This window comes from Merops nubicus, unplaced genomic scaffold (genome assembly GCF_000691845.1).
Source record: "Merops nubicus isolate BGI_N331 unplaced genomic scaffold, ASM69184v1 scaffold3542, whole genome shotgun sequence".
In the NCBI taxonomy this organism is placed as follows: domain Eukaryota; kingdom Metazoa; phylum Chordata; class Aves; order Coraciiformes; family Meropidae; genus Merops; species Merops nubicus.
In genome coordinates, this window is record NW_008592695.1 from 78,734 (window position 1) to 106,512 (window position 27,779).

Consider the following 27,779-nt stretch of genomic DNA (forward strand, 5'->3'; position numbering starts at 1 on the left):
GATGCTGTTTGCGATCTCCCAAAAGCATTTTATGTATATATACCTGTCCTTGCTCAGAGCCAATGATTCCTGCTACCTTTCCAAGATTTGCAATCTCAGCTGGAACTAAACGTGGTCCTGATGTATAACCAGGCTAGCATCATCAGTTAACATTTTAAGCAATATCACTACACAGCCTATCATTTACCTTTCTTGAATTGAGTGAAAAACTCAACAACCTGTTCTTAAAAGACGAATATGTTAAAGAAGCAGCATATGAGAAAGACAGAGACAGGACACTCTTATCTGCATTCCATGTAGCACCTAATAGTGCAGGAAAGATTTCAATTTAGAAAATTACTAAGTCACTTTAATAATTTTTTTATGGTTTGAGATTTGTGAATAATAAACATCTAGATAGAAACATCAGATCATTAGCAACTGCTAGACTATAACTTTGCCATCAGTCTCAAGTGACATTATTCTGTTAACTTTTGTGTTGTCTTCTTGAAGGTTCCATACAGATGTTAGTTTTACATCCTGACCACTCAAACAAAAAAGCTCGATTGAAGTAAAGTTCAAGAATGTCAGAAGTATAAGCAAAGTCCAAAAAAATCAGTGAGCAAGCTGTGCTACTACAGGAAATCAGTGATAATAAATTCAATGGCACTCTTTTAGAAATACATTGCACTTAAGATCAGTTTAAACAGTTCTTCTCAAAAGAGCAACGGCAATGTATTTGGTATATCTAGGTCAAGAAGTACTTCATTGTAGATGCTCTACTCACATGCAAGCATTCAAAATATTAACTCTATGTAATTGTTGTGTCTAGAGAAAAAAAAAAAAAACAAACTCATGGTAATTCAAAACATGTGATCCTTTCCTTTTCAGAAATCATACAGGGAATCCAAATTAAGAATTGTCACATCGGTCTTTTATATATGTACATAGAAAATTTAAAAAAAAAAAAAAAGTTATGTGTTATCGTAGATGTTATCCAAAATTACAGGCTTTTAGAATAAGTACAACTTGTATTCAAATAGGAAAGAGCTATACATGTTAGTATATGTTGTTAAAGTTTAGATCTGGGGAGACATTTCCTGCACCAACCAGGATTTAAAAACAAACAAATAATATAAACCTAGGACAAATTTAGATTTAATTCAACTGGAATACTCTGAATGCAATAGTTTCAGTAAGTACTCCAGTATGGGGGGGAGTGTGTGGGGGAAATTCTCCCATATATCATCTAACAAAAATCACTTTATTTAAGAAGTTTTCTTTCATCAAAACCAGCATTTTAATAAAAACATAACATAAACAGATGCCTCATAACTGTTACTGTGGTTTAGAGTGTAATTTTCTTCACCTTTCAAAAATAATTTTGAGCTCATCTGAAAGAAGAATTTATATCTTACTTTCATAAAGTCACCATAAGTGAAGAAATATCAGTTCATACAGCTCAACTATAGTCCCCGCTATTGAAGTATTTATCAAAAAAATGCATTTTCAAACTAGCTGCCTTGTAAGTGTTCAGGAATAAGAGCTGGACAATTCACCCATAAAATTAAGCCCACAATTCCACCAAAAGTTTCTTGACAGACTTCTTAAACCTGAAAATATCAACTAGGCATTGTTCTTCTTTAGTCCAATAATAAAAGATATATTTTACAATGATTTCTTAATTTATCTGATTGTGTGGCTTTCTTCTTCTTTGTGCTTTACGGTCTGGGCCCCCTTATTTATCATAATGGAGAGGTCTCTGGAGAAGTTAACTTTAATATTTTTGATAATGATTCAATACATTAATGACACTTTAGAATATTGATGCATATGCAAAATCAAAATATTTCAACACAGTTTGAAGGGCTATGCATTGCAGAATAACACGTGAAAGAAATTGTGGTTTTAATGCTACCTTTACCACAGGGTTATAGCAAATTATTTTCTTAGGCTTGCCACAGTGAAACCTCACTCCTCCACATCTCAGCTTTTATAAGACATTCAGCTGCTATGGATTTCGAAAGATATGAAGATTAAAAATAAATCTCTTCCTGGATGAGTGACCAGACTTCTGTTTGTTTGGTTTTGCTTGTGTGTGTGTGTTTGTGTATGCATGAATGCATAGCAGGGAAGGCAAAGAGAGAAAAAAAGAGATGGTTAGGTGGGAAGGAGAAAGTCTTCAATAGTCTCCTTTTATTTATCTATTTTCCAGCTAAAAGCTCAGGATCCTGTGTCAGTTGTCTTCTGTAGTTTTTTAATGTTATGTTTACTTTTTATAATATGGGAATAGGAGAGATTTTTCACCTCCATTTTAAGGAGTCAAAACTCAAGGCAGCCTCTTTCTTTTAATTCAGAAAGAGGTAAAAAAAAAAAAAAATCAATCTCAAAACTAAAAAATCTAGGAAGTCACATGCACAGAATTTCAAATGAAGTCCTAAGCAGTCTTCTGAGCCTCCTATTCTTGGTATGCCTGAATTGCTGTAAGGAAAAGGTTGTCTTTTTTTTTTTACCAAAAACACCTTTATTGTAGCTGTACTTATTATTATTGCACCATTACACTATGTGTCCTCTCAAGTCTCTTTTTGCAAAGCCCAAGCTTTGTTCACTCAAAGGGAAGGATTTTACCATACTCAGAGAAAATCTTTTCTCTGAGATGTATCTGTAAATTCATTTCAACTCAGGAACTATAAGGGAGGAAACTTTAGAAATTGTCCAGCTGCTTCGATTTCTAGTGTCTTAACAACAAAATAGGGAGCAACCAGATCACTAACAAGAATGCTACTCCACATGGATGCTTCTTCCTTTCATTCCCAACTTCCCCCATCCCATCAATGCATATTTTCAATGTTTTATGATATAAGTTTGCGAGAATAAAAGGTCCAAATACTGCACAAAATTTATCAGAGGCCTGTAGTGAAAATATTTGCAAACCAGGTGATATATTGCCTATATAATAAGCTCAGTTTTTAAAGAATAGAGAAAAAAAAATCACCTTCTCAGTTTTATTCCAAATTACTCTTCCACTCTGATTTTGCTTTCACACTGTGAGAGATATGCCTAAGTCAGTTACAGAAAGAAAGGAAGGAGAGGGGCCCCTATGAGAACATCACAGCCAAGATGAAACATAAGAAAAATGTGATTGTGGGGAAATGAACAGCCAAAGATAAAGGAATCTAAATTACATCTAGATAGAGGTAACAGAGTTTGCTTAATTTCAGGTGTATCTTGGATTCCATAGAGTTTCTACTAATTTAAAAAGAATATTGTATAGAAGTAAAAATGCACAGTACTAGAGTTACAGATGACAACAGAAGAGGAACCTCTATAAATTTATTTGGAGGCAGGAGTTAAACTAAGGTGTCTGGTGCAAGTTTGGCATAGTGATATTCCAGATATAGAGAACATTTAATCAGAGTGATTTACTACTGGACCAAAAAAGAAGAAAAAGGTGAAAAAGAGACCATGAAAAAAGGACAGTGGATACATGGGACAGGAATCCAGGAAATGCAGAGTCTAAGATCATAGTTAGTGAGAAATTGAGAGTGAGGTGGAAACACTCGAGAATCTGTTGAAGGGAAGCAGCATGAAAATAATTTAGTTTAACTGCATAGTTACAGCACAAAAAGTAAAAGAGGCCAAATAGATTGGAAAGTTGGAAAGCAAAGAGATCAAGCAGCAGGCTTAAACAAACAAAAGAGAATACTTTTCCCTCAAAGCACGTAATTCAATTCAGAAACTTGTTGCCAGAGGTTATTGTGAAAGCTAAGATGATAAATGTTTTGAAACAGGACTGGACAAGCAGGTGGAAGATAAATACACTGTAGTCCAAAGGAAAAGTGCAGTGGGACCTTTGGTCTTACACATTGTAGGAGATCTTCTGTTTGAAAATACATTTCAAAATACTAACAAGGATGTAACTTGACCTTTCCATTGCCTTTATTTGCAAAAAAATAGCTCGCTCAAAAAAAAAAAAAAAAAAAAAGAGGCTGAAACCAAGGCAATAATACATTGTGCCACTTTTTATTCCCTAGATACTGAGTTACTGGCTCAATAGCTTTCAACTGTTAAATATAATTAGGGCAGTAAGAACTGCCTTGACCACCCACAGCTGTTGATTTATATTAATTTCCATACTGCTTTGATAGATAATTGATACATGACACATTATAGCTCTGGATATTTCGATTAATGGAATGCGTGTCTTTAGATTGGCAAATCAGGATATTTCACCAAGGTACTTTATTTCAAATAGGTCTACAAATTATCAAATGTTGCTGTTTCCATTAGGAAGGCTTCCCAATGATGTGGACTTCTGTCACCCAGACAATGTGATGTTGAACAAAGTCTTCAGCAGTGACATCCAGAGGTTACGAATTACTGCTACTTACATAATAGCTGTGTCTTCAGTTTACAAAGGACCACCTTCTTTCTCAACTCCAGCTAAATCAATGCAGTTACTACCTAAACTCTGCAAGTAGAATCTATGTTTTTGGGTTAAGCATCATAAGTTTGACACCTAGCTCTGTTTACTGATGATTAATGACTAGTATTTGGACAAAGGTAAACAAAAACTCGTAATAAATAGGAAGACAGTCAAAATTGCCTGCGGCCCGTTACCAAAGAAAGGGTGTGATACGTCTAGCCAGAATGTGCCCTCAAAAAGCACTAAGCTCGTGAATTAGAATACAGAAATGACAAGAGCTCCAGGCATTAGAGCTTGTGCCTTTGATACTGCACAAGACGAGTGTTTGAACCAACTATGTATCTTGCCTTTGTACTGCTGCCTCTAAACTCTGACTTTGTGCCCACCTTCCTGCTTCATGAAGTGTTCTCTTGACGTTTCTTTTTAGTAACAAAAGTTAAGAAAATTGAAATTACTAGCTGTATTGATTCATGAAAGCAGCATGAGCGTATTTAATAACTCATGCCTTTTACCTCATTCAAATATATTTAATTTCCTGAAGTCTGATTTCTTAAATTATACTACAAATCTAAAAGGCTTTTTATATTATTGGATACTAATTATATTGGACAGATTGCCTTTCACATACTTATAGCAATATTTATTTCCACTGCCATCACTTAACATCAAAACAGTATTACCTCATCATCATTTACAGTAGAACAAACACTACTTTTCTGTATAATTTTTTGTCTAAGTTGGTCCAGTTAAAGGCAAGAGACAGTCTTTGCTTGGCTTGTATGATTAATATGCATAAATATTTTGCTTACTCTTAATCTCTAATTATGATAAACTATACCTTCAATTTTTAGGAAAGCTTCTCTCTACACTAAAGCTGTCTAAATCTCTGAATTAGGAAGATAATTTCAGAAATTGGAAGAATTAGTAGACTGAATCCAACTGAGAGGGGGATTTCATGTGGGGAAAAAAGGTACAGAAGCCAGATGAAACCTTCACAATCTTAAAGGGAAATACAGAAAATCTCTTGAAATAGAAGTGAAAAAAAAGGAAATAAAAAAAAAAGAGGAAATGACAGTATGGATAAGAAAAGGAAAGCTGTGAATCAGGCTATACTCTCCTGCCTCTGCACAGGATACCTTCCACTGATGTCCTCTACCTTCTCACAAGCTTGCCTGGAAAAACTGAATCAGCTACAGTATCTCTCTAAACATAGGCACAGGATTATCCTTCTTTCTATCACCGCAACTACTCTGGGCTTGAGAATTTCCTAGAAATCCTATTAGCTGTTTTAACAACTGTGAAGCTGGACTCACAGAGGCTCCATCGAGGCAGTAGCTGCTAGCACTCATGCCCTTTATTCCTTACTCCTTTCAGAACTAGTAGGCCACTTTTCCTAAACCTGAGTTCGTTGACCTACAATTTAAAAGACTTAAAAAGAATCTCTTGTGAAGAGATTCCCTCCTCATGCAGATGCCTCCTCTCCCACATCTTTGTGAATGTACCTCCCCTTATGTTAAATTTGGCATGTATTTGTATTAGAAACCTAACATTCAAGGTAAGGAGGCATACTTATATGATAAATCAGCTTTAACAAAGGAGTAGGACCAAAAAGATTGCATCAACACATTAGGCACAGGGGAAAGTATGAGAAATCAAAGGATATATTTAGGAAGACACAGAAAAAATTAATCCTCTATTAAATGGAAGAACGCATCTCAGAAAATGATAAAAAGTAGGTTTGCTAGCCCCCAGAGAGAGAGGGAGAGGATACTGTATCATGTGGGGAAGATTATATTTCACTAGAGACATTTGTGAATGTAATGAGCTAAAGAAGGGGTAAGGCACTGCTTAAACTGATCTAAACAACTGATTGTGCTACACTTGATATTTGTGTCAGCCTCCTCTACACTTAAACTTAACGACTCTGAAATGCTGCAAGTTGTTAAGCACTAAACATCATCCCATACTCTATCACGCTACTCTCATTGTTTCAGAAACCTTGGAAGCACCTGACATTTACCTTCTCTAGTTCTAAGACTGGCATTGAAGAAATGCAATTAGGAACACTCCAGTCCTCATAACAGAAAAGGTCAGCAATGTGCAAGCTAAAGCTGGCCACACACCTAATGTGGTGCCAAACATAACAGAATGCCTTCCTGGTAACGAATCGTTTACAGAGTGCCATGCAGTTGTTGTAAGATAATCAGATCAACAGGGGGCATGCCACTCTGTGAAAGATACATAGGAGATCGTGAAATATTCTTTGATACAGGTATATTGCAAAGTCATCACTGATGGGAAAAATCTACCATTATAAAAGGCCATGTTTTCAGAAATAATCACACTAATAAATTGGGCAGAAAACACAAACGACAGAAGTTTAAACATTTGGCAAGCGCTAAAGCCATTACTTCATCAAAGGCAGTGCAACTCTGTGCCAGCAGCCAGCAACCTATACAACACCACCTCTGGGATGTAAAAAACATTTTTTCTTTCACTTTTCTTGTAGCAATCAATGTAAGTAGATGTTAAAGGGTTTAGTTTTTCTGTTTGTCTTTAATACAGAAATACTCACGCAGCGGTACAGGCTCTTGTGTTCCTCATGCAAAGACCTCCTCCTTACTTGTGCCACTAATCCTACATAAACTAATACTGAACTTTAAGAAAAATGAAAAGTAATCTATGGAGTTGTTTTTGATAAATGACATTTCATCAACAGTGCCAAAAAATAACTCATTACTGAAAGCTGAAAGTAGCCCTTATTAGGAGTTTTCTGACAAATACCTGAAGGCAGGTTAAACCTTTAGTGAAAAATGATTTAGAGACCTTACAAACACCAAAGAAATGTATATTTGCTACACCTGAATTCATCATAAGCAAATACAATCTATATAGTTTGCATGTCTATTTACAAACTATAATTTTTATTAGATTGTTTCATATTATTTTGTCACAGCTATAAGAAGTAGTATTTTTTAAAAAAATGAGGAAGAAAAAAGTACTGTAATGAACTGCAGTGGAGTTTTTGTCTCTATATTCACTTACGTTAAAATTCAAGTTATAGAACTCATAATCTTCTAGGAATTATCACATACATATATGTGATGAGAGAACATTATGCTCTGAGAATACCAGCGCTATATTGCAAAGCTGTATTAAATGCAAAAGCTAAGTTTGTATTATACTTTCTCCTACACTTCAGTTATATCAAACTATTTCATGAACAATGTAAAGCCAGCTACTGTTTTCATGTAACACATTGTTGCTTAATTAAGGAAAACAAAGTCAACAGTAATTTAGTGCAAAACTTCCTATTTTTCAATTTTATTGAAGTAGTATCATGAATTTAGGACATTACATATTTTTGGGGCTTGACTGTAATGATAGGCGAAACGATGATCAGCTAACTTGTATAAGAATTTTCCCAGTGGCAGGGTATAGCTTGTGTGAAGAAAAGTATCTGATGTCCTGTCTTTGGTAGTCTACAAAAAACTAAACAGTAAAACCTAAAGCACTTATCTGTTTGGTATTTCCATATTACCCTTCACATATCCTTTTGTAACCAGCTTTATCTGAACAGTGTGTGCCTGAGGCAAGTACTTATAAAACAGTACCAACACACTGTAAAACATTTTTACGGGTGCTTACTCTGCAAAAAGTTCACAACACAAGTGAGTATATTTTGTTTAAACTGTATGAAGAGAGATATGCCAACAAAAGTAAGTAAACACACTCCCCACAGCCAGATGACAGTGTCAATAAAAGTGCAATTATACTTCCTGTTTTTCTTGTTATTCTTTTGGTAATAATCATAAGCAACTGTTAGTATTTCCCTTGAAATGCTACATATGCATAACATGCACCAAAAAACTAATGAGAACACACTCACCATGTACTATCAGAACATATTCTGTGCTGTTTCGGCCAATAGGATTTTTTGCTTCACATCGGTATGTGCCATTGTCTGTTTTGTTTAGGAAACTGATGCTTAGGACCCTGCCATTGACAACCATCCTTTCTGGATCTGGCAGCTCTCCACCATCCTTTGTCCACAGTACTGGTTCTGGCCTGTTGGATCCAAGCAAACATGTTTAATCAGATACATGAAGCATGTATAGCAACATACACATCAGAAACAGCAGCACATACGACTCGTAACCTGCCATCAAAGAATATTCAATGACCATTTGAGTTACTGGATATAATGAACTGTCACTATTACAACCTCACCACCCCAGATGAGAACAACTAAAGAAAGAGAAAAAACAAGCAGGGAAAAGAAGAGAAACAAAAAAGGAAAACGAATGGTAATAGAACATGCCAAGATCTTTCCTAAATTAAAAGGTAGTTCTCATGAGGTTTCAGGGCCTGGAGTTTTGCAAGACACTTGGCAAGCTAAGTGAAAACAGCTTTCTGTTTGTGTGATGAGCAATATGGTCCTGTGTGGCTGACAGGCAACAGAAGCCATGCAGGCAGGCTGAGGGAGATGCCAGTGGTTTGTAAATGCATTCTAAATTTATTTAGGCCATTCACATTCACAAGTGCACTTCACCTACTGAATGTTTTTCCTGAACCAGGCCTACCAGTCTCAAAGTAGCCTTACGCAATTTAAATTTGTTTCTGTTGCTACATTGTGTTACAGCCCATCCCTTTTTCCACCCTTTCTGCACCCTTCCCTCAAATAATTGCTTGTTATGCATGTTATCACAAGCAATATAAGATTTGACAAAACCCTGGATTTCCTTCTTTTGTGAAACCTTTCCTTTTGTGCCTCATGATCTCGCATCAAATGGGCCAAACACAAAGCACTGACAGTGATAGCCCCCTGGGCACGTTAATGGCACCACAGAGAAGGGACTCACATGGACCTTCCACTGGCAAGCAATACCCAACTCTTTCCTAAAGACTCTCAAGCAGCACCACAGCTCATGAGATTTACCCAACCGACAGCAGGACATGTATATGACTGGCATGCAGTGTTCACTTACACATAAGATCTACTCTCAAATTTACATGAAGGAAATCACCAAAAAGACAGGTTCATGACTGGGAATGAGATGCTGGCTGACTGAATCCTGACTATCTCAAGGAGGCAGAGCATCTCAGGTATTTGGATACTAGTCACTAAAGCAAGATATATACAACCTGGGGATTCACTGCTGCATTACTTGTATCTGGTACCTTTGTACACTATAATCCAAATATGAATCTCTTTCTTTTCTGTACACTACTAAAATAATTTCAGTCAGAAGCAGTTCTAGATTTGCACAATTATTTGGTAGGAAAATGTTACATTATAATTTCCTGTCAAAGTATGCAGTTATATGACTAAGTAATAAAAGAAAACATATAACACTGCTGTAAAATCAGCAGATGCCAAATAATAACTTGGCACTAGATTTACCCAATAAATACTTAATATGAGTAATTTAAATTACAGGTGTTTAAAGACTATCACATGTAATAAGTGTTAAGAATAAGAATTAAACCTAAACACCTAAGGAGAGCTATTTTGCCTAAATGTGGCCTCACGCACAGAAAAATAGTCTTAATGATTGCAATGACAGTCTTTCTTTTAAGTTAGGCAAGACATGTAAACAAAGTGACTGTTTCTGAAATGTGCTTACTTGCTATGTAATTTATATTAGTTTTTAAACTGAAAATACGATCACTTATGCTTCTCTTGAAAGATAAGAAATTTATACAAATTTTAGTAACATCTGGATGACACCTTGTTAAATTGTTATTGAACCTGTTACCTAGACTGTCTCTTCTTTGAAGTTATAAATTTTTTTAGAAAATCACATCCTTAGAGAATACAATTCACATAATTTTTAACCAAGGATTAAGAATTGTTGGTGTAATGTGCCTTATGTGCCTTATTTATACCTTATTGTAGATATATGTCTTAATACTCTTCCCAATTACACTTCCAGGAACTGGTATCTAGATCCATGACACACAATATACACATTCCCTTTCTGCTGAATGCAAGCAGGGAACCTAGACATCCATGTTGTTGCAGAAACATTGCCCTACTGAGCTCATAACATTAAGGTGCAATTTGCTTTGATATGTTGAGGTGGATTTGTTCAAAATTCTAGCACACTTCTCATTGTTCCCTATTTACCATCTTACTGTGGATCTCTAATCCCAGGAGTAGAAACTTTGAAACACTTCTGCTACAATGTGCACCATTACCTTCATAAACGGCCTGTTAAAGCAACTTCTGTGCAGTGGTAATTTATGGAACTTACATTTTAAATTGAAATTAGATGGCATATCCAAGGGGAAAACCCACAGGATAACAAATAAGTATGAAATGGAGCCTTAGCTATAAATTATTCAGGGAGCTTTGTCACATTGTAATATACCCAACTCTACTCTTATATAGATTGCTTAGCTGTGGTTCCAAAATGATGGTGGCAGAAAAATCACAGACTCGAGAGAGGTAGATCTATATACTTTGGGCATCGGGGAAGCTGCTAATTAACAACTAATATTAAGCCATCCTCTGCTACCTTAGTGGCAACAGCAGAGCAATTCCCGGGCAGCCGGCCCATGGTCAACACATCGTGGTGGCCAGGCACAGCACTTTGTCTCACCACTCTCCAGGAGGAGGGTGCCTAAAGCAGCAATCCTTGTTGCAGCCAGAAAATTAAATTTTGCCTGCACTGACGGGAAGCTTTGAGATACTGGTCTAAACAATTCATTAATTGGACAGAAGCGAGCTAAGAACATGAGACATGCTGATGCACAGGCCAGCACGCCGCTGTGGTCAGAGACAAGGGGAGCGGCTGTCTAAGGAAAGCATGTGAGTGAGTGTGGCCACTTTTTGTGGTCCATTCCTTCTGTACTCTGCCAGCATCCACAGACATTCTCTCAGGGATGCTGAAGGTCAAATATCTTGTTCTTTTTTTTGTAACTTCTTAATATTTAGACCTGTTGCCTATGAATGTCTCTAATATTTTTTTGAATTTGCTTATAGTGTCTGTCAGGCCAGAATCCTACGTCAATGAATACTGGAAGTTCCCTAACTGCTGCGTAAAAACATTTTTACTTCTATCTGTCTTACACTGATCTCCTAGCAGTGGCAATGAATATTGAAGGATATGGTAAGTGACACTTCTTCATATTATAACTTTATTATAAGTTATGATAGTTGTATATTTAGCAGGCCACTCTCTCTCCCTCTTTCTCTGTTTGAATATAGCATCTTCTGAGATCATTGGCAGGGGAAAACAAACAAACAAAAAAGAAAAAAAGGGTAAAGGAACTGTAAATTCCAACATATTACCTTTTCCTTGATAATTGCCTTAGAACCTTCATTGTCCAAAGCAAAAATGCAGCTGCAACACTGCTGAGGAAGCTTTCCTTCTGTGACACAAGGCACAGAGAAGGGTGAATTCCCCATAGCTTATCCTATCGAAACATGTTCAGGGGTGCAGATTCAGACAGAGGTTCTTTCTCTTGCCCAGCATTTTGAAAGGGTTCTGGCTCAATAGGGTGATATTTAGATTTGACATTCTAAAACACATATTAGACTCCTAACATTGCACATTTTTCTCTATTGTATACATCTCCAATATTGCAGAATTTCAGCTTTTCTTCACATACTAAAGAATCGCCATAATGCTATCTATCACCGTAGGGACTGGAAGAAACAGGGTATTCCTGTACCTTGTGCTTACTTTAAGGTGAATCACACCAGTTTAATCCCCATTTTTCTCAGACAATCCTGAAAACATCTTTCTCTGAGCACAATAGCTATAAAGTCAGAATGAGCACTGTGGCCACTAATGCAATTGCACATTATTACCTTCACACATTTCATGGCATGAACAAGCTCACTGACCTGCTCTGTCCTAACAGAGGCACGCAACCTGCTAGCCCCAGTGCAGTCACCCAGAGAACAAGTCCCTCCTCCCTTTTTTCCCCTTCTTGGATTAGAGATGCTTTTCTATATCACTCTAATTCCTCCCAGGTGGATGCAGTTAAATGGAAATAAGCTACGCTACCACTGAGACCCTTCATTGGGTTGAGGACCATAGCAGAGCTGAAGCATCAAGGTGCTGTCTTCTTCCCCAAAGCACAGCTCAGCTTCTGGCTTACCTATTCTCATTTTCTCCCAGTGGAACAACTTTCAAACCAAAACCAAACAAATTAAGCATGCTGTACTGAAGAAATTCTTTCAAGGACACAGCCCAACTGTGATAGCCCATGCTATTTCTTTGACTAGTACGTTTTAGTTTTACTGATTCGGCTTTGCAGGCAGCTGCCTGCAGCAGCACTATCAGGACTGCCTTAAATAAAGAAGCCAGAGATATTAATCATAAGCGTACCAAAAATCCTTAACTATGGCCAATGACTTCTCCGCTAGCCCCTCAAAAGAAATTTGAACTCTGCACTCTCTCTGAAGAACTGCTAAATGGGCTTAGAATTCAGTATCATTTCTATTTAATTCTAGTAGAAAGGCCTAGAAGCTTTAAGTAACTGACTTGAGAAAAGGAAACTGGTTTTTGGTATAAATAAATGATTGTTAACTGTCTTCCTGTTGGCCTCAGAACTCGACATAAAAAGCAACATTTTTTTTCCAGTCAAATTGAAATGAGACTGCAATGATGATATAAAAAAACTAATTTCATGTTCCAAGATGGATACGTTATATATTGTGAAACAACAGTTTTCTTGCAAGTGATTTAACAAAGAACTTATAAGTAAAGCAAAATTATTTTTTAATCCTGAGGCTAAGAAACCGTTTCTTCTGAAATAGTCAGAGAGAAAGTTAAGGGCAAACTGCAATGTGTTGGGAGAAAAAAAAAAAAAGTTTCAAAAATGAGAGTCAGATTTGATTAGAAGAGAACACATAAAAGTATTTATGCATACAAGTATTTATGAATACAAGAAGTAATAAGTAATTATGCAACATGAAAGTCAAGAGTTAACATTTAAGTCCATGTTAATATTTTTTATAATCTAGGCCTTTAAAGTTACACCGTAGTGTTTTAAAATGTGTTTGTTAATTTTCCACCCTTTCCTCCATCCTTAACCATTGGACTGTGATGTTTCAGTGTTTTCCTATATTCCTTCTTTCTATTCATATCCTTATATCTAACCATTATATTTATCTTGACTTAGCCTTCATTTAAAAATGATACATAGATCTATTCTATCACCTCTTGTTACTGAGCAGAGTGAATTTAAGCAATGCAACCCATTCTCATCTGAAAGTTCCAGGCTCTATTCATTTTTGTTACCCTTTTCTGATTTTTGTATACAGAAAGACCATATACAAAGTGTTCTTCACTGAGACCCTGACAAACAACACTCAGTTAAATTATTGGCCCATAATACTAGCACAGGATAACCTTTACATTTCCCTGAGGTCACATTAAAAACAAAACAACACCAACACCCACTGCCAGCTTTTTACATACTCAGTCTCATTGAAGGATATAATCATCTGAGTATCTATGCATTTGTTCAAAATTTTGTAGCCAATGTGTGTAAAAAGACAGATAAAAAGAAGGATTTGTGGAACAGTAGCAAGACATTATTTTGCGTATGGCCATCTTGAACACTGCCTTTTCTTTGAACAGGGGCATACTTTTGCTCTCTAAAACCCATGAAAACATAATCCAGGGGATATGCTCAAGTGAGTAATGGAAAAGGTATGACCACATTTATCAGAGCATTTTTTTTCACTGAAATCATGATGCAATGTTAAAAGTCACCTAAGGGAACGACTGCTTTATTAATTTGAAACTTCCAGTTTCTGTGCATTGAGAATCTGGATTTTTAGCTTTGTCAGTTAATCATCCAGTTGAAAGTTTAAATCCTGAGGGAACCTCTTGTTTATATGAAATCTCAGTCTGATGAGTCATATTGGGATCAGCTGGTTTGGAAGTATTTCATCTATCAAAAACATCAATATCCACAGTCACTAGCCTTTCATAAAAGGCTTGGATAGATGGTTTTTATATTATAAGAACTCAGTGATTTTGTAGTGCTGAAAAGTTTGAGTAACCTTCTGTTTTGCCAATTACACGGCCCAGCATAAGGGATAAAGCCATTAGCAGAAGGCAGAATTTATTTCCAGCAAATACATGAAAAATCTGATATGGTTAACAGCAGGGGGAACAAACCGATCAATATAACTACTCAGAGCAGATAATGCAACCAAGGAATGAGTAAGCCAAGCCAGGGATCCAGTAAAGGAGAAAGGATTAAGCCAAGCCAAAAGTCCAATCACAGCCATGCAAAAGCCACCACAGCACTTGCCAAGGAGATGCACCACCAGTCATGCCTTCCTGGTTCTGTCCAGCTCCCAGTCCTGTCCCACCACTGCTGGGAACTCTGGTTGCAGGGGACAATCAGGGAGCCCTTCCAGTAACAAGGAAGCCCTACACAGTACATCCACTCTATAGGTAGGCTTCCTAAGTTCACTGCAAGCAGAACCAGCTTTTATACTATTAACAACAAAGGTGGGACACATGGTGTTAACTTGCTAACTGCCTTTAACCCAAGGCTGGCCAAGCCTTGAGAGAAAACCAAGAGGAAGTTTTCTCCTGCTACTGAAAAATCCTCTGCCTGGCTGTGAGAATCATCCATATGTGAACTTTGATTCAGGGCTTGGGGTTCAGACCCCAGCATTTCACCCTCATGGGGTGTTTTTATCCACAGAAGAATTAGTCAAGAATATCCTAAGTATCTTTTATAAGTTCTCCTTTTTTAAGAAGGAAACTTTGAACATCTGAATTGACGATTACATTTGTCTCTACTTTCCTCTTTTAAGCATCTCAGAAGACATAATGTAGCCTGAGTATTTATGACGCCCTATATCAATGTTTTAAAAATGGTTAAGAATTAAATTACCAGTATATGTTAGAAATAAGGTGGTAATAAAATTTAAATTTCTATTTTTTATATCACAAAAATGTGACAGGAATTCACATCTGTAAAGACAACAGGAACAACAAGAAATGTTGAAGACTGTTGTTGTAGTGTATTATGCCTTTGAAAAAGTTGCTTAAATGATAAAGAGATTACAGGAATCTCAACCAGTGTTAGTATTCATCACTTTTAGAGAAAGAAAAGAGAACACACACACACACACGAAGACATAAAAAAAAGATAGCAGGAAAGAGAAGAAAACAGACAAATCAAAGCAAACAGAAGAAGACAACCCCCCAATCTCTTCATCCTTTACCTTTTGTTCTGGAAATAGATAAAGCCTTTCTCTTGTCCACCACAAATGCACTTGGGTGACAGGTCTCCCTGCCTGTAGCTTGCTTTGGATAAATCAGGCAGTCCTCTCACCTTCAGTCTGGCTCACTGGATTACAGTTGCTAACCGTGTTGATGTGATAGACTAAATTTTCAGCTGAAAGTCCTTATCCCTCAGCAGCGTGTGACAGCAACTGATTAAAGTTACTCAAGAGGAGTCTTTTCAAATAAAAGATATTTATTCCTTTACCCAAAGATACAAAGTCGAGATTGCTAAGGGGTAAAAGAGTAATTTTTCATATTCATGTTTCCCCCATCTACACTCTAATCTTATCTCGCAATCAATTTTAAGGTTCCTTTCAGGTCAGTTAATACTCATCTTCACCTGTAACAACTTGACTGTTCTCTTTTCTGCCATAACTCTCTTTCCTTCTGTATCCACCTCACATCAGGCTGATAACCCTTTATCCTTTAGCATCTTTAGAGTCTAGGATGCCCTTTGTCCTAAGACTTTCCGCTTACAGCTGTGTAATGCTGCTGGTCTTTGTCTGGATAGCTCCTTCCCAACTGATCATCAACACATCGTAATGTTAACTTTTTTGAAACAATTTAAGGTTTAGTTTTTCCCTTTGCCTCTTCTGCATTTCTTGTCCCTACACCCTCCTAAATATTTACTTTATGTTAGCCATTTTCAAGAAGGCAAGGCAATATCAAAAAAATGTCCTGAAAAGTGCATACTCCATATATATACACATATGCATATATAAAGTTATCCAGCTCCCCAAAGAAGTATAAAAAAACCCGGCTGTGAATAACATTTTGGAGACAGGTTTTCTCATAGTCCTGAGACAGTTCAGGAAGAGACCTTATGTGAAATCGGAACATACCTTATCAGTGAATTATATGAGAAATATAGAATTATATCAGAAATATATATACCTTGTATTCTACTACTGTAAGGAGCAGGAAGGCTACAGATGGCCAAAAAGTTTGTCTCAAAAAACTCCCAACTTTGTGAGGGGGCCGTCACAGTGATGTAGTCCAGAATTTAATTTAAATAAACTCAATGTTCATTGCCACATGAAGGCAGTTGTGGAGGAGTCCCCTAAGGCTGTTCAAAAAGTACCATTCTCTGGACGGTAAGTTTACTGTGGGATGAAAAAGAGGACACCAAATTGGTGTGCTCACTGCTGTGGGTAATATCCACTGTCTTCCCATGATCCACATTGGAAGTGAAAAAAATAGTTCAGAGAATCATGTTTCATTATCAATAGTCAGTCTGTGTGTATTGGAGAAGCAGTGTTTTGTCAGGGTTAGTTTGGTTGTGCCAGCATTGGCAGCCCTCCAGCTTTGAAAGTAACGCAAAATCTGGGAGCTCACAAACGTGCGGTGTGGCCGACCAGTCAGTGTCAGAAAAAGCTTCGTTGGGATGTTGTGCAGTGTATCAAAACTGAAGTTCAGTCAGCAGATTTTTTGAATAACGGAATACATAGGAACCCATCACTGTAGTATGTAATAACACAGTTACTTACTAAAGTGATTTCTTATGCCCCCAATACCACACATAGCATGCAAACAGCCAGCTTGGAATAAATGCAGAGAGACAAGAATTCCAACTGTGCACAGTTGGCTGCTAACGCCATTTATCGCCCCAAGTACCTCTAACTATTCAGAGGCAGGAAAACACTTACCTAAAAATGCATCTTCCTAAAACTGTTTTTTTTTTTTTATAAAGATTTCTAAGAAAATACTATAATCATTCAGATTACATGCTTTATTTTGCCACTTGCAGCAGTGCTGCTCCCAATGCTCTTCACTTATTTTAAGGCTTTTATCTGAACATCTTATCTGCTCTTCCCTATCAGAAGGAATCTCCTTTTTGTCTTACTTATTAAACTCACCTTGCAGTGAAATTACCCTTGCATGCCATAAAAATAACACGCTAACCTCTTACAAATGTCACTTGTCTTTAAAGAATGCAGACAAAATGTTTTGCCTTACAGTTTTTAGTAAGTCCTGAAGGAGACCTTTGTTAAAAGTTCCTCTATATGGTCATAATAAACTAGAAAAAAATAAAAGTAATTCGATGCAAGAATGTCCTCTTGATCTGGAAGAGAAATGCAGTCTATTTGTATTTCTTAGCTTTATTGATCATTTTCCCCTCTGCCCGGCTTCCTTCCTCTCCTATTAGAAGGTACTCAGCATGAGGTTAGGCTTGACTGCCAAACGAGCAAGAGAAGACAGTTCTGGCTGCAGAGTTCTTACTTCCCCTACAGCCCCCTGTTACTTAGGCCAACATCATTAGCAGAGGCACCAGCAAATCCTGATCTCCCTTTCCATTGTGACAGACAGCTAAACCTTGTTCTAATAATGGGAGGTTTGCAGATGCCCTCAGAAAGTCAGCTTTTCTAATTGATATTAATAACTTCAAATCTATATACCAATTTATTTGCTGAATTGTACCCTATAAATAGAAAAGCTTGGATTTGTTTTTTTTTTGTTTGTTTGTTTTTTTTTTGATTTTTTTGTTTTTTTCTTTTTTTTTCCTGATTAATATGAGAAACACTATTATCTTCAATTTATATAAGAACTAGAAACCTTTTTGCAAAGTTCATAGCCGCTACAAATCACGTGGATCTCCTGCAGAGTGAACAAATTCAGAATTTATGTTTTGAAGAGCCTGATTACTCTTAAATGGAGATTAACTATAAACTCCTGAACTATTGACAATAGGACTTAACTTTGTGCCAGTGTGTAAAGATAGATCAGGATTGACAGGCACCTGCTACCACTTAAGGCTTACAGTTCATGCTGACTATTTAAATTATTCAGCCTGTGTTTTGATGTAATCTTTCTGCTTTCTACTTTTCTTTATTCAGCCTGTGTTTTGAAGTAATCTTTCTGCTTTCTACTTTTCTCTATCTTTTAGCAATTATAATTTCTGCAAAATCTTTTCCTTTGAATACACCATGTTGAGAAACTGTTCCAAAAGGTATTGCACCATATAGTATGCTTTTTTTCCTGAGTTCAGAACTTCCATGCCACAACAGCTGAGATTATACATTAAAACATGAAACTGCAGTAAAATCTTAGCCACCCAAATCTAATATACATTCTGGAGTGAAGCCATTTCTGGTTCATATGAACAATGATATTTTGTCCACTCATCAGTGCACTACTCTGTCCATATCTGAACAGAGAATTAATCCACTACTACCATAAGGATGTAAAGTCAGTAAACACTGAGTGTGACTACGTAACAATTCTTTAAAGAGGAATATTTTCAGTTGGCATACTTTTTGCTAGTACTTAACAATAGATTACATGCAGAATACTTTCGGCTCTTAAAATATGAAACTTGGAATTATATGTAAATGCACTTTGAGGATCAATATCACTAAGAACAAAAGTCCTTTGGTTTATATGATAGTTCTCTGCCTCAGCACCATTTCTGTAGTAATGCAAAAATGTAATACTTTGATATAAAGTATTCCATTACATAAAAAGTATTTTCTAATTGCAAGTCCTAGAGATGGCAAATCTATGAAGTATTCTAAATAGCCAATCTTTTCAAGCTAGTGTGGGTTCAGACATCTTGTGTTTCAGGATAAGCAAAATATTTTTAACTCTCATGGAAGTGCAAAATCTATTTCAGTTTATATAGGTGTTTTAAGAATGTTTAATTGCTTACTGATTGCCAGTCTTATTCTTGTGCAATGAAATCTCTGACTGATTTCAGACTTTGTTTCCAATTTTGTGCTTTAAAACAAGAAAATAAATCCAAATAATATTCCTGTAAGACACATGAGTTTTACTACGTACATTTTAAAAAGAATTAAAAAATATTGGTTTCATTCTGTTGATGAAAAATGCTCTCACGTTTGAGTTTCATCATAAGACCTTAGAAATCTTTCAGTTCTTCATTCTAGTTCTATTTTTAAGCCAATTTATTGTGGTATGAATATTTCCCCAAGTATACACCAAGTACATATCTAGTACCCTTCCAGGCCTGACACTTTCTCTGTAGGTATACTTTTGTGTTTTATCTAAAATTATTTTCAAATTTTTCTCTCTTTTTTTTTTTAGCTCTGAACTCTTCTGATGACTTGTAATATCTCCTACAGTCTTTAAGTGTTTTATTGTTGTTATTATTAGTAGTATCCAACTAATTTGCTAATTTCTCTAATGGAACAACTTCTTCTTCAAATTAAGTGGCAGATCTAGTGGCTAATTTTCTTGAAGAAATTAAAATCTCATTGTTTTCACTAACAGATGTTTTTTCTTCCTTTTTTCCCTTTGATATTTAAACCCGACTACAACTTTCCTTACACTTACTGGGACTCGCCAATGTTTTGATATGGCTCTACTTGTGAGTTGAGCTCTTCAATTCAAAACTGCCTTCTTCCTGCACAATCAGATTAATTTCGTAGATATGGCTGCACTTTGCATTAGATGTGTGTATGATGCATGTACCCCATATGCACACAATTTTCAGGAGGAGGCTGACAATTTCCACTCTACAGCAACTTTTACTCACTCGCTGATGGGATACTACGAGTTGGCTTTTCAGTCCAGCCTTGAAAAAAAAAAAAAAAAAAAGAAAAGAAAAGAAGGATAAAGAACACGGCATTACAGATCTGTGCCTCTCTTGCACCGGAGCTGTGCGATCAGAGTACCAGAGCACTGGAAGGGGCTGCCCCGGGGGGGGGTGGAGTCACCACCTCTGGAGACTTTCAAGGCCCACCTGGACATGTTCCGGGTGATGTACTCTAGGTGACCCTGCTCTGGCAGGGGGGTTGGACTAGATGATCTTTTGAGGTCCCTCCCAACCCCTAACATTCTGTGAATCTGTGAAATGTTCACAGTGAAAAAAGGAGAGAAAATTTTGTGCTTATATCCTTCACCTTCTTGAAACACATTAAAAGCATTGCATGATTTCTAAGTGGCTGTTGATTTTCTCCACTGTTTTCCTTGGGCATCTGCCTCTGCTACTTCCTCAGTCAGAAGGTGGGACTACTGCAGATATGCTAATTTTAACAGGCTTCCATAGCAGAGAACAGTAAGTGCCTTCTGCTACCTGCTCTGTATAGTGCCCATTCTATAACCTCGCTTTCTGTTTTTCTACTTCGCTCAAATCACACCAACATTTGTCATACTCTTGATCTATTTTCAGTTTTTTAGTGTCTCTTTTCACCTTCCCTCCAATTTTTTTTGCTTTCTCTGAATCTCTGACCAACTTCCCAAACAACAGATTGGACATTTCTACTCCTTTATACTTTCTGAAGTCTTCACATGTTTCTGCACTGGGCACACTTTTTCATGTGTATTTTAAAGTCTGAAGCTCAAAACACCTGAAGTTCAGAGAAAACACTAAAACCTCTACAGCTTATGAACAACTGTCATAAAAAGTATACCTTAAAATCTTGAATCTGTAGAAAATAATCGTATGTATGGCCATACTGTTCATTTTATTTTGCCAGTTTATAAATAATTTGTATTTCCTTTGAATTTTAACCCAGAAAAAGAAGTCCTCCATAGAAGTGTAACGTCTCTTTCAAAAAGATTCCTGAGGCTGAAAAGGCAGGAGAGGTGCAAGCCAGTAAAGCAGCAGGAAAGAAAAAAGTACATCAAAAAATCTTATGTCATAAACCCTGCCTTACTTTCTGGTGAATGGAGGTCTTGCAGAAGTGGCTGCCATCATCAGCTAACTGATACTAGCTCAAGGACAAAGTACTATGTACTACTTTGCAGGCAATAGCTGTGGGTCAGCCTGGACTTGACCACAGATTAGATGAAGTGTTTTCCAATTTCTATAAAGCAGCAAAGATGCTGCTTTTGATCAGAATTCTTGTAATGACGGCCTGAAATGGAAAGATTGCATAAGAAGAAGCTGTTCAGGTGGATGCACAATGTGTTGTCTGCCGTGCAGTCATTTAACAGCTCTCACAGGCAATGGGCAAGATATTGCTAATGACAGAGCCATAATTAAGGGCAAGTGACAGCCTTGCTTTTAGGAAATTGTGCAAGAAAGCGAAGGGAGAGAGACCTTCTCCATAAGGTGCAGCTGCCTTGCTGCTGAGGGCAGAAGGGGAAGGTCGACACGGTGAAGCCACCACCTCACCTGGAGAATGGAAAGTCAGCAGAGCCTGACCTTCAGACTGATGGCCAGGTAATGTCACACAGGGAAAGAAGCCAGTCCACTCAGGGCTGCGGAAGCATTATTTAAGTCTGGGAACCGGGTAAAAGATGAAGCAGAGAAACAGTGATACCCTAAAAGCTACTTTTAAATTCCAGAGCTGGAAGTACTCTGGATCAGTATTGGAGCACTTCAGTAATATATGCCCTTCCCCTGCTCTGCCTGGGATTGGTGCCATATATTGATGTGCAAATTAGAAAGACAAATCCCTTTCCTTTCAGCCCCATAAGCTATGACCTACACTCTCAGATAAAGGTGGGGGAGGAAGGGGAAGGAGAGGAGAAACTATATACAGATAAGTGAATATAAAGAATAATTGTCACACCTTGCTTAAACTTTTTATTGCTATTTGCAGGGGCTCTTTCTTTTCTCTCAGGCTACAGCTGGAATGATAAATGGCATGTAAAAATATAATTCACATGAAAAATTGTTACTTAAACATAGAAATCTTAATGGCCTGGTTTCACTATTCTTCTAGTTCTATAGGTTTCTAATTATGTAGTCTGTGTTCAATTGGCTAAATCTTTGGGCTTCTTATACTGCTGTTTATACCTTTTTCATTCCTTCTTAACCTTTAAGAGCTATTGAGAAATTAGTAGATTATTCTTTTTCATCAGCTGTAAGTAAAGCATGAATATAAGAACAAAGGATGATAGAAACTGCAGTGGATTAAATGGACAATATCTGAAAAAAAATGTATTTCAAAGACATGCAAATGTCAGCAGTATTAAGATAATATGGTGCTCAAGTGGATGCATCAGAATGGCTGCTGAAAATTACTGGGATTAAACAGGAACTATGCTCCTAATGTTAATGAAGTACTGTTGGGGATATGAAAGCAGCAGCAAATCATAATGATAGGATGTGCACAGCTTAGTTACTATGCATTTCATAGAACAGAGGAAAATAACATCTTCTCAACTGGCACGTCTTCAGATCCATTTATAACACTGTGTTTCTTCATAGAAGTTTACAAGCATACTATATCCTCAGCCAGGGCAACAAGAGCTGGGGAAAATACTAATTTATCAGAAATAACACAAAAATAGCAGAAAGAGCTTCACCAGCACTTATTTTAAATGTTTTATATTTTCATTTTATTAGATTTAAAAATATACATTTTCTGAAACTAGCTTGGCTCACACAGGCTATGCTGAAACACCATGTACAGATGATGGTGAAGACAGCAAGAAAGAGGAAACAGGAGGTAACTACTGTCATATCACATTTCCAGTTCCCTTGTCTCTTTTTCCTTAATCAACACTATGTTTTTTGGTGATATCCTCACTGCCAGTTGAAGCCTGAAGGCTTGATATAGCTATCAAGCTATTAATGAGCAAAGATTATTATGAGATTTTTTTCCCCTTCAACAAGTCAGGATTTTAGACTGCTTAGATATTTCAGGCTGAGACACTGATGGATATTCATGTGACTAACTTGCACAGTTTTCAGTAAGAGCTGTGTCCTAACAGTCTTAAGAAACTCTGTCTCTGTTTTAGGCTGAGAAAACCTGCCTAAGAAACGCCGGCTGCATTTTTAGAGCTAAGGTCAAATGCTTGCTGGCACAAGAACCAAACAGGAAAATTAAGAGTGTCTGATTCACTTCCAGTTTTTCCATTAAGTAAACAACTGAAAATCTCATTCACAGTTACTTGCTTACACAAACACTACTTGTTTAAAATCATTTGCTGTTGACATAAGGCACAGTCAAGGAGAGGCCTCATTAAACTAAAATTCCTCCATGCGCTTGAGGTGCAGTGACAACACCCAGAGAGATGATAAAAGTATCAGTGCTGCAACCTGAATGACAAGCAAGGACTATACAAAGTCTTCAGTATCAAACCTCATTACCCGAGGTATGCACTTCTTCACTTTCAATGCTTGGAAGAACACCATGAAGTTTTGGAGATGAAGAAGAATCTCTTTTCACTACTTAAGATACCTTTAAGAACAAGCCATGACAACAACATTTCTAAGATCTTTAGTTGAATCATGGGTCCTTCTCAACAAGTAACCAAATGTTTGTGGATATTTATAATAGTTAGAGTACCAAAGGAATGGAAACACACCATAAGATTTTTGTACCTAAGTTATGTTTTCACCAGTGTCAAAAAAAGCTGGTGTCAAAGCACACTGTATTAGACCATAATAAATAATTAAATGCTTCATGCTTTCAAGATAATATAATGAAATCTTAATAACAATATAGTGGGAACTTAAGATTATTTCTGTTTTGGAGCCAAGTCCTATACCATGGTCTGTGTCATTTTCTTTTACAACTGAAAATAACTTATGAAACAGTAATACAACAAAGAGAAAAAAAAGACAAACATTATTTACTTAAAGGAGTTTACTTTTCTTCTCCCAGCTGTACCATTATCTCCAGATAGAGGGGAGTGATTTGGTTTGTATGAACTTCTCTCACACAGAAAACTACCCATTAATACCTTCATGTTAGTAATTTTAGCACTGTAAAGGAGATATCCTTAAGCTCTCAACGGGATCCTGCTCCATTAACATCTAGTCCTAGCAAGCCACAACAGTGTATGTTCAATGCTTAACAGCACAGAAACAGCTGTACTGGATCAGACTAAAAGTTCAGCTAGCCCAGTGCCTTATCTCCAAGACCAGGGATAAGCACGTGTCTAGGGAACAAGCCAAGCACAGATGTTGCCTCCCCAAACATTCCTCCAACCTACAACTATTCCAGGTACTTCTGATACCAAGCACAGTTTAAAAATATTCTGTAAACATTAAGGATTTTTCTTTCCATGAAACTATGCAGTATTCCCTTGAACGACCACGATTTTTTACCATCTGCCATATCCATTGACAAGAAATTTCCAAAGTTTACCAGTCATGGTATGAAAAATTACCTCCTTGCTTTGCGACAAAATTGTTGATAAGATAGGATTTTCCCTCTGCAAAAGGGATCCTCCCCACCCCCTGAAAGTTCATTTTGATTCAGATATTTAATAATTCTAGTCCATTTTATAGTTTGTACTATTTGTGAAGCCTAGATGTCAGTTCTACAGCCTTGCACATTATGGGACTGCTCCTGAAGCCCAGTTGTCCAAGTTAACAAGGTGGTTAAAAGCATGAAGTTTCCTGTCACTGCTCATAATCCATCAGTCTTATCTTTGAATTCTCTTCAAACGCTGGGGTGAAACCATCTGGTCCTGCTGGCTTGCTCCTGCTCACATTACCCGCTTGTTCCACAACCTCCTCTACAGTCCACTTAAGAAAATTTTACTGGTGAGCACCTCAGAAAAAAAAAAATGGGAATCAGTCTGAAATATACCCAGTTTCTTCCATAGTAAATATGGATGTAGCAAATTTATCTGGTTTCCCTGTATACCTTGATCCTCAGCTGATCCTAGAAATGTACTGGCACTGGCACACTTCCTTAAATACTGTAAGAAAAGTTTTTATTTTTTTTGTGTGTGCGTGTGCTTGTGTGTGTGTGTGTGGTTTGGCTTACTGCTTTTTCATACTTAACCTGCCAAAATCTAAGGATCTTCTCTTTCTTTTGGAAAACAACTTCAGCTTCTCAAACTATGGCTTCACCATTTTTATTACTTTGCTTTCTCTTCTGTTTAGCCTCTCTAATTTCTCCTTCTCAAGTATTTCTGCTAGGTGGTATTTATTTACCCTGTGATTCTAAACTTTTTTTTTATTTTTCTAGCATAGATCTCAGGATGCCTGGAAAGATTTAATTCTCTTAGCTGCACCTTTTAGCTCCTTTTTAACAAGAGTCTTCATTTTTATGTAGTTCCCCTTTTTGATGTTGATTACTATACAATTGTCTAGACTTCCATTCTGCTTCCAGGTGCAAAATGCAAATAAATCCATTAAAGAATGAGCTGAACATAGATGGTGCTGAGAAATCCCTCACACTGTCACTTCTCTGGAAAAAAACGACTCCATTCAGCGTGTTCTAGAAACTGTAGGTATGAGGTAAGGAGATAAACTAGGGATGTTTGAGAGCAATAGAAAGTAAAAACCCCCTAAATCACAGTTAAATAGGAATAATTAGAAACAATGACCTGTCTCCCACTTGACTCCCTCCTACCATTCCCCAAGGAGCCACGTTCCCCTGTACCCTGTCAGCGTGCCCAGCTCTGGGGTGAGCACTGCAGCACGCTGAGCAGGTGTGGCTGGATCTCCTGCTCCAGCTGCGGGGACATCACGCTTCACCTCACTAGTACCTCTCAATCCTGTCTAAAATCTTGGTAATTTCAGCTCAGAAGTAACCAATGCAATGTTTCTAGGCAGTAATAAAACACAACAATGACAACAAGAAAACATGTATGTGTCTATGGAAACCTGCCATGTTTTAAGAAGTAGATCCCTACCGTAAAGTCATTACAGAAACCCTGTGCACATCCACGCCAGTGCCACAGCCCTCAGCAAGGATTTAGCTGCCCATTGCGAAGCTCACCGAAATGTTCTACAGGGTGAAGGTGTCCGGGGGCTGCAGGGAGGCCTCTGAGGAGAGGCTGGGGCTGCCCAGTGCTAGACAGAGCCAGTTCCAGCCGATTCCAGCCAGCTCCACCCAACCCCCTGCAGGGCAGGCTGAGCCCCACAGCCACGATGGTGACATCTCCGGGAAAGCCTGGGCGGGGAAGGGCAAAGTGCCACACAGGCTGTGAGGGCAAAAGTGTGAGAAACAGCCCCGAGAACCAGCACCAAGGGGTGGGGAGGGGATGAGGAGAGGGAGGAGGTGCTGCAGGCAGCTGAGCAGGGACTGCTTTGAAGGTTCTGGAGGACACCACTCTGGAGCAGTGTCAGGAGGAAGAAGCATCAGAGAGGAGCTGTTATGGACTGTCCACAGCCTGCATACCCCATCCTCTGGAGGGGGCAGGTAGAGGAGCTGGGAATGAAGAAACAAAGCTGAGCATGGGAGAAAAGCTTGGGGTTGGGGCAAGGTGTTTTCAGGTTTTGTCTTTGTTTCCAACCAGCCAACTCTTTTTTAACCGGCAATAAATTAAATTAATTTTCCCCAAGTCAAGTCCGCTTGCCTGTGACAGGAACTGGTGATCGATCTCCCCATCCCTAACTTGATCCACGTCCTGTTGAGGATACATGTCCTGTTGAGTGAGAGAGTGGCCAGGCAGCCATTGGGAACATGGTCAACATGTGGCAACTCCCATTAAGCATGGAGATGAGATGCACATGAGAAAGTTGCAGGAGACTTTACTGGGTAGTAGCCATTTTTTCTGTTTTCCAGTGCATAAACACTGAACACTCTCATCTTGTTTGTAGTATTTTGATAATGAATAACTCGTGGTCTTCATCCTTTGTACAAGACTGTTCCCTCAAGCCTCTGCTGCATAATGCACCAAACCAGGTATGCATGCAGCTCAGTGCACACATATGCAATGAACTTTTTTATTCAGAGCCCCACCAGACAAACCCTGCAAGACACACCACTGTCCTCCAATGAGATCATTCCCTGACTGGGTTATCCACCACTAAGAGCCCCAGTGTGGCTTCTCAGACCCTCATTTGCTTATAGCAGGTTTTCAAATGAAGGACAGACCAGGCAACCAGCTATAGCAGTTTCATGGCTGTTCTCTTCTCCGCGTGGCTCTACATCCTTCCAGCCCAATGCTTTTGCTCTCTTATGCAAGACTACAAATCACAGACTCGGTCTTTCCTCAGGTTTTAGAAGTTTTGGAATCAGTTTACACTGGTAGTCTATATACTAAGCCTTGAACCTGGAAATTTCACTTTAATTAGCCAAACTTAGAGCTAAGAAATCTCTGAGATTTTCATTGCAATAGAAAGAAAAGACTATCTAAAATGAACAGGGATATATATATATAAACAAAATAATTTGTAATTTATACTACTAATAAATTGTGCTAATTTATTTGTTCTCTTACCAACTTCCTGCTGTGCCTGTCAGAACCACAATCACACTTACCTTGTCATCTCCATTTATTCTGGA

The 27,779-nt window shown here is 37.7% G+C and overlaps 1 protein-coding gene across 1 annotated transcript in view; it reads right to left on the bottom strand.

Annotated features, from left to right (window-relative positions):
• CADM2 (cell adhesion molecule 2) overlaps positions 1-27,779 on the bottom strand; it is a gene marked incomplete at its 5' end in the record, with an annotated part of 92,095 nt that overhangs the window by 54,162 nt on the left and 10,154 nt on the right. Inside the window, one exon of the mRNA XM_008935217.1 lies at positions 8,295-8,473. Within this exon, the coding sequence (XP_008933465.1) occupies positions 8,295-8,473 (179 nt within the window). The remainder of the gene's footprint in view (positions 1-8,294; positions 8,474-27,779) is intronic.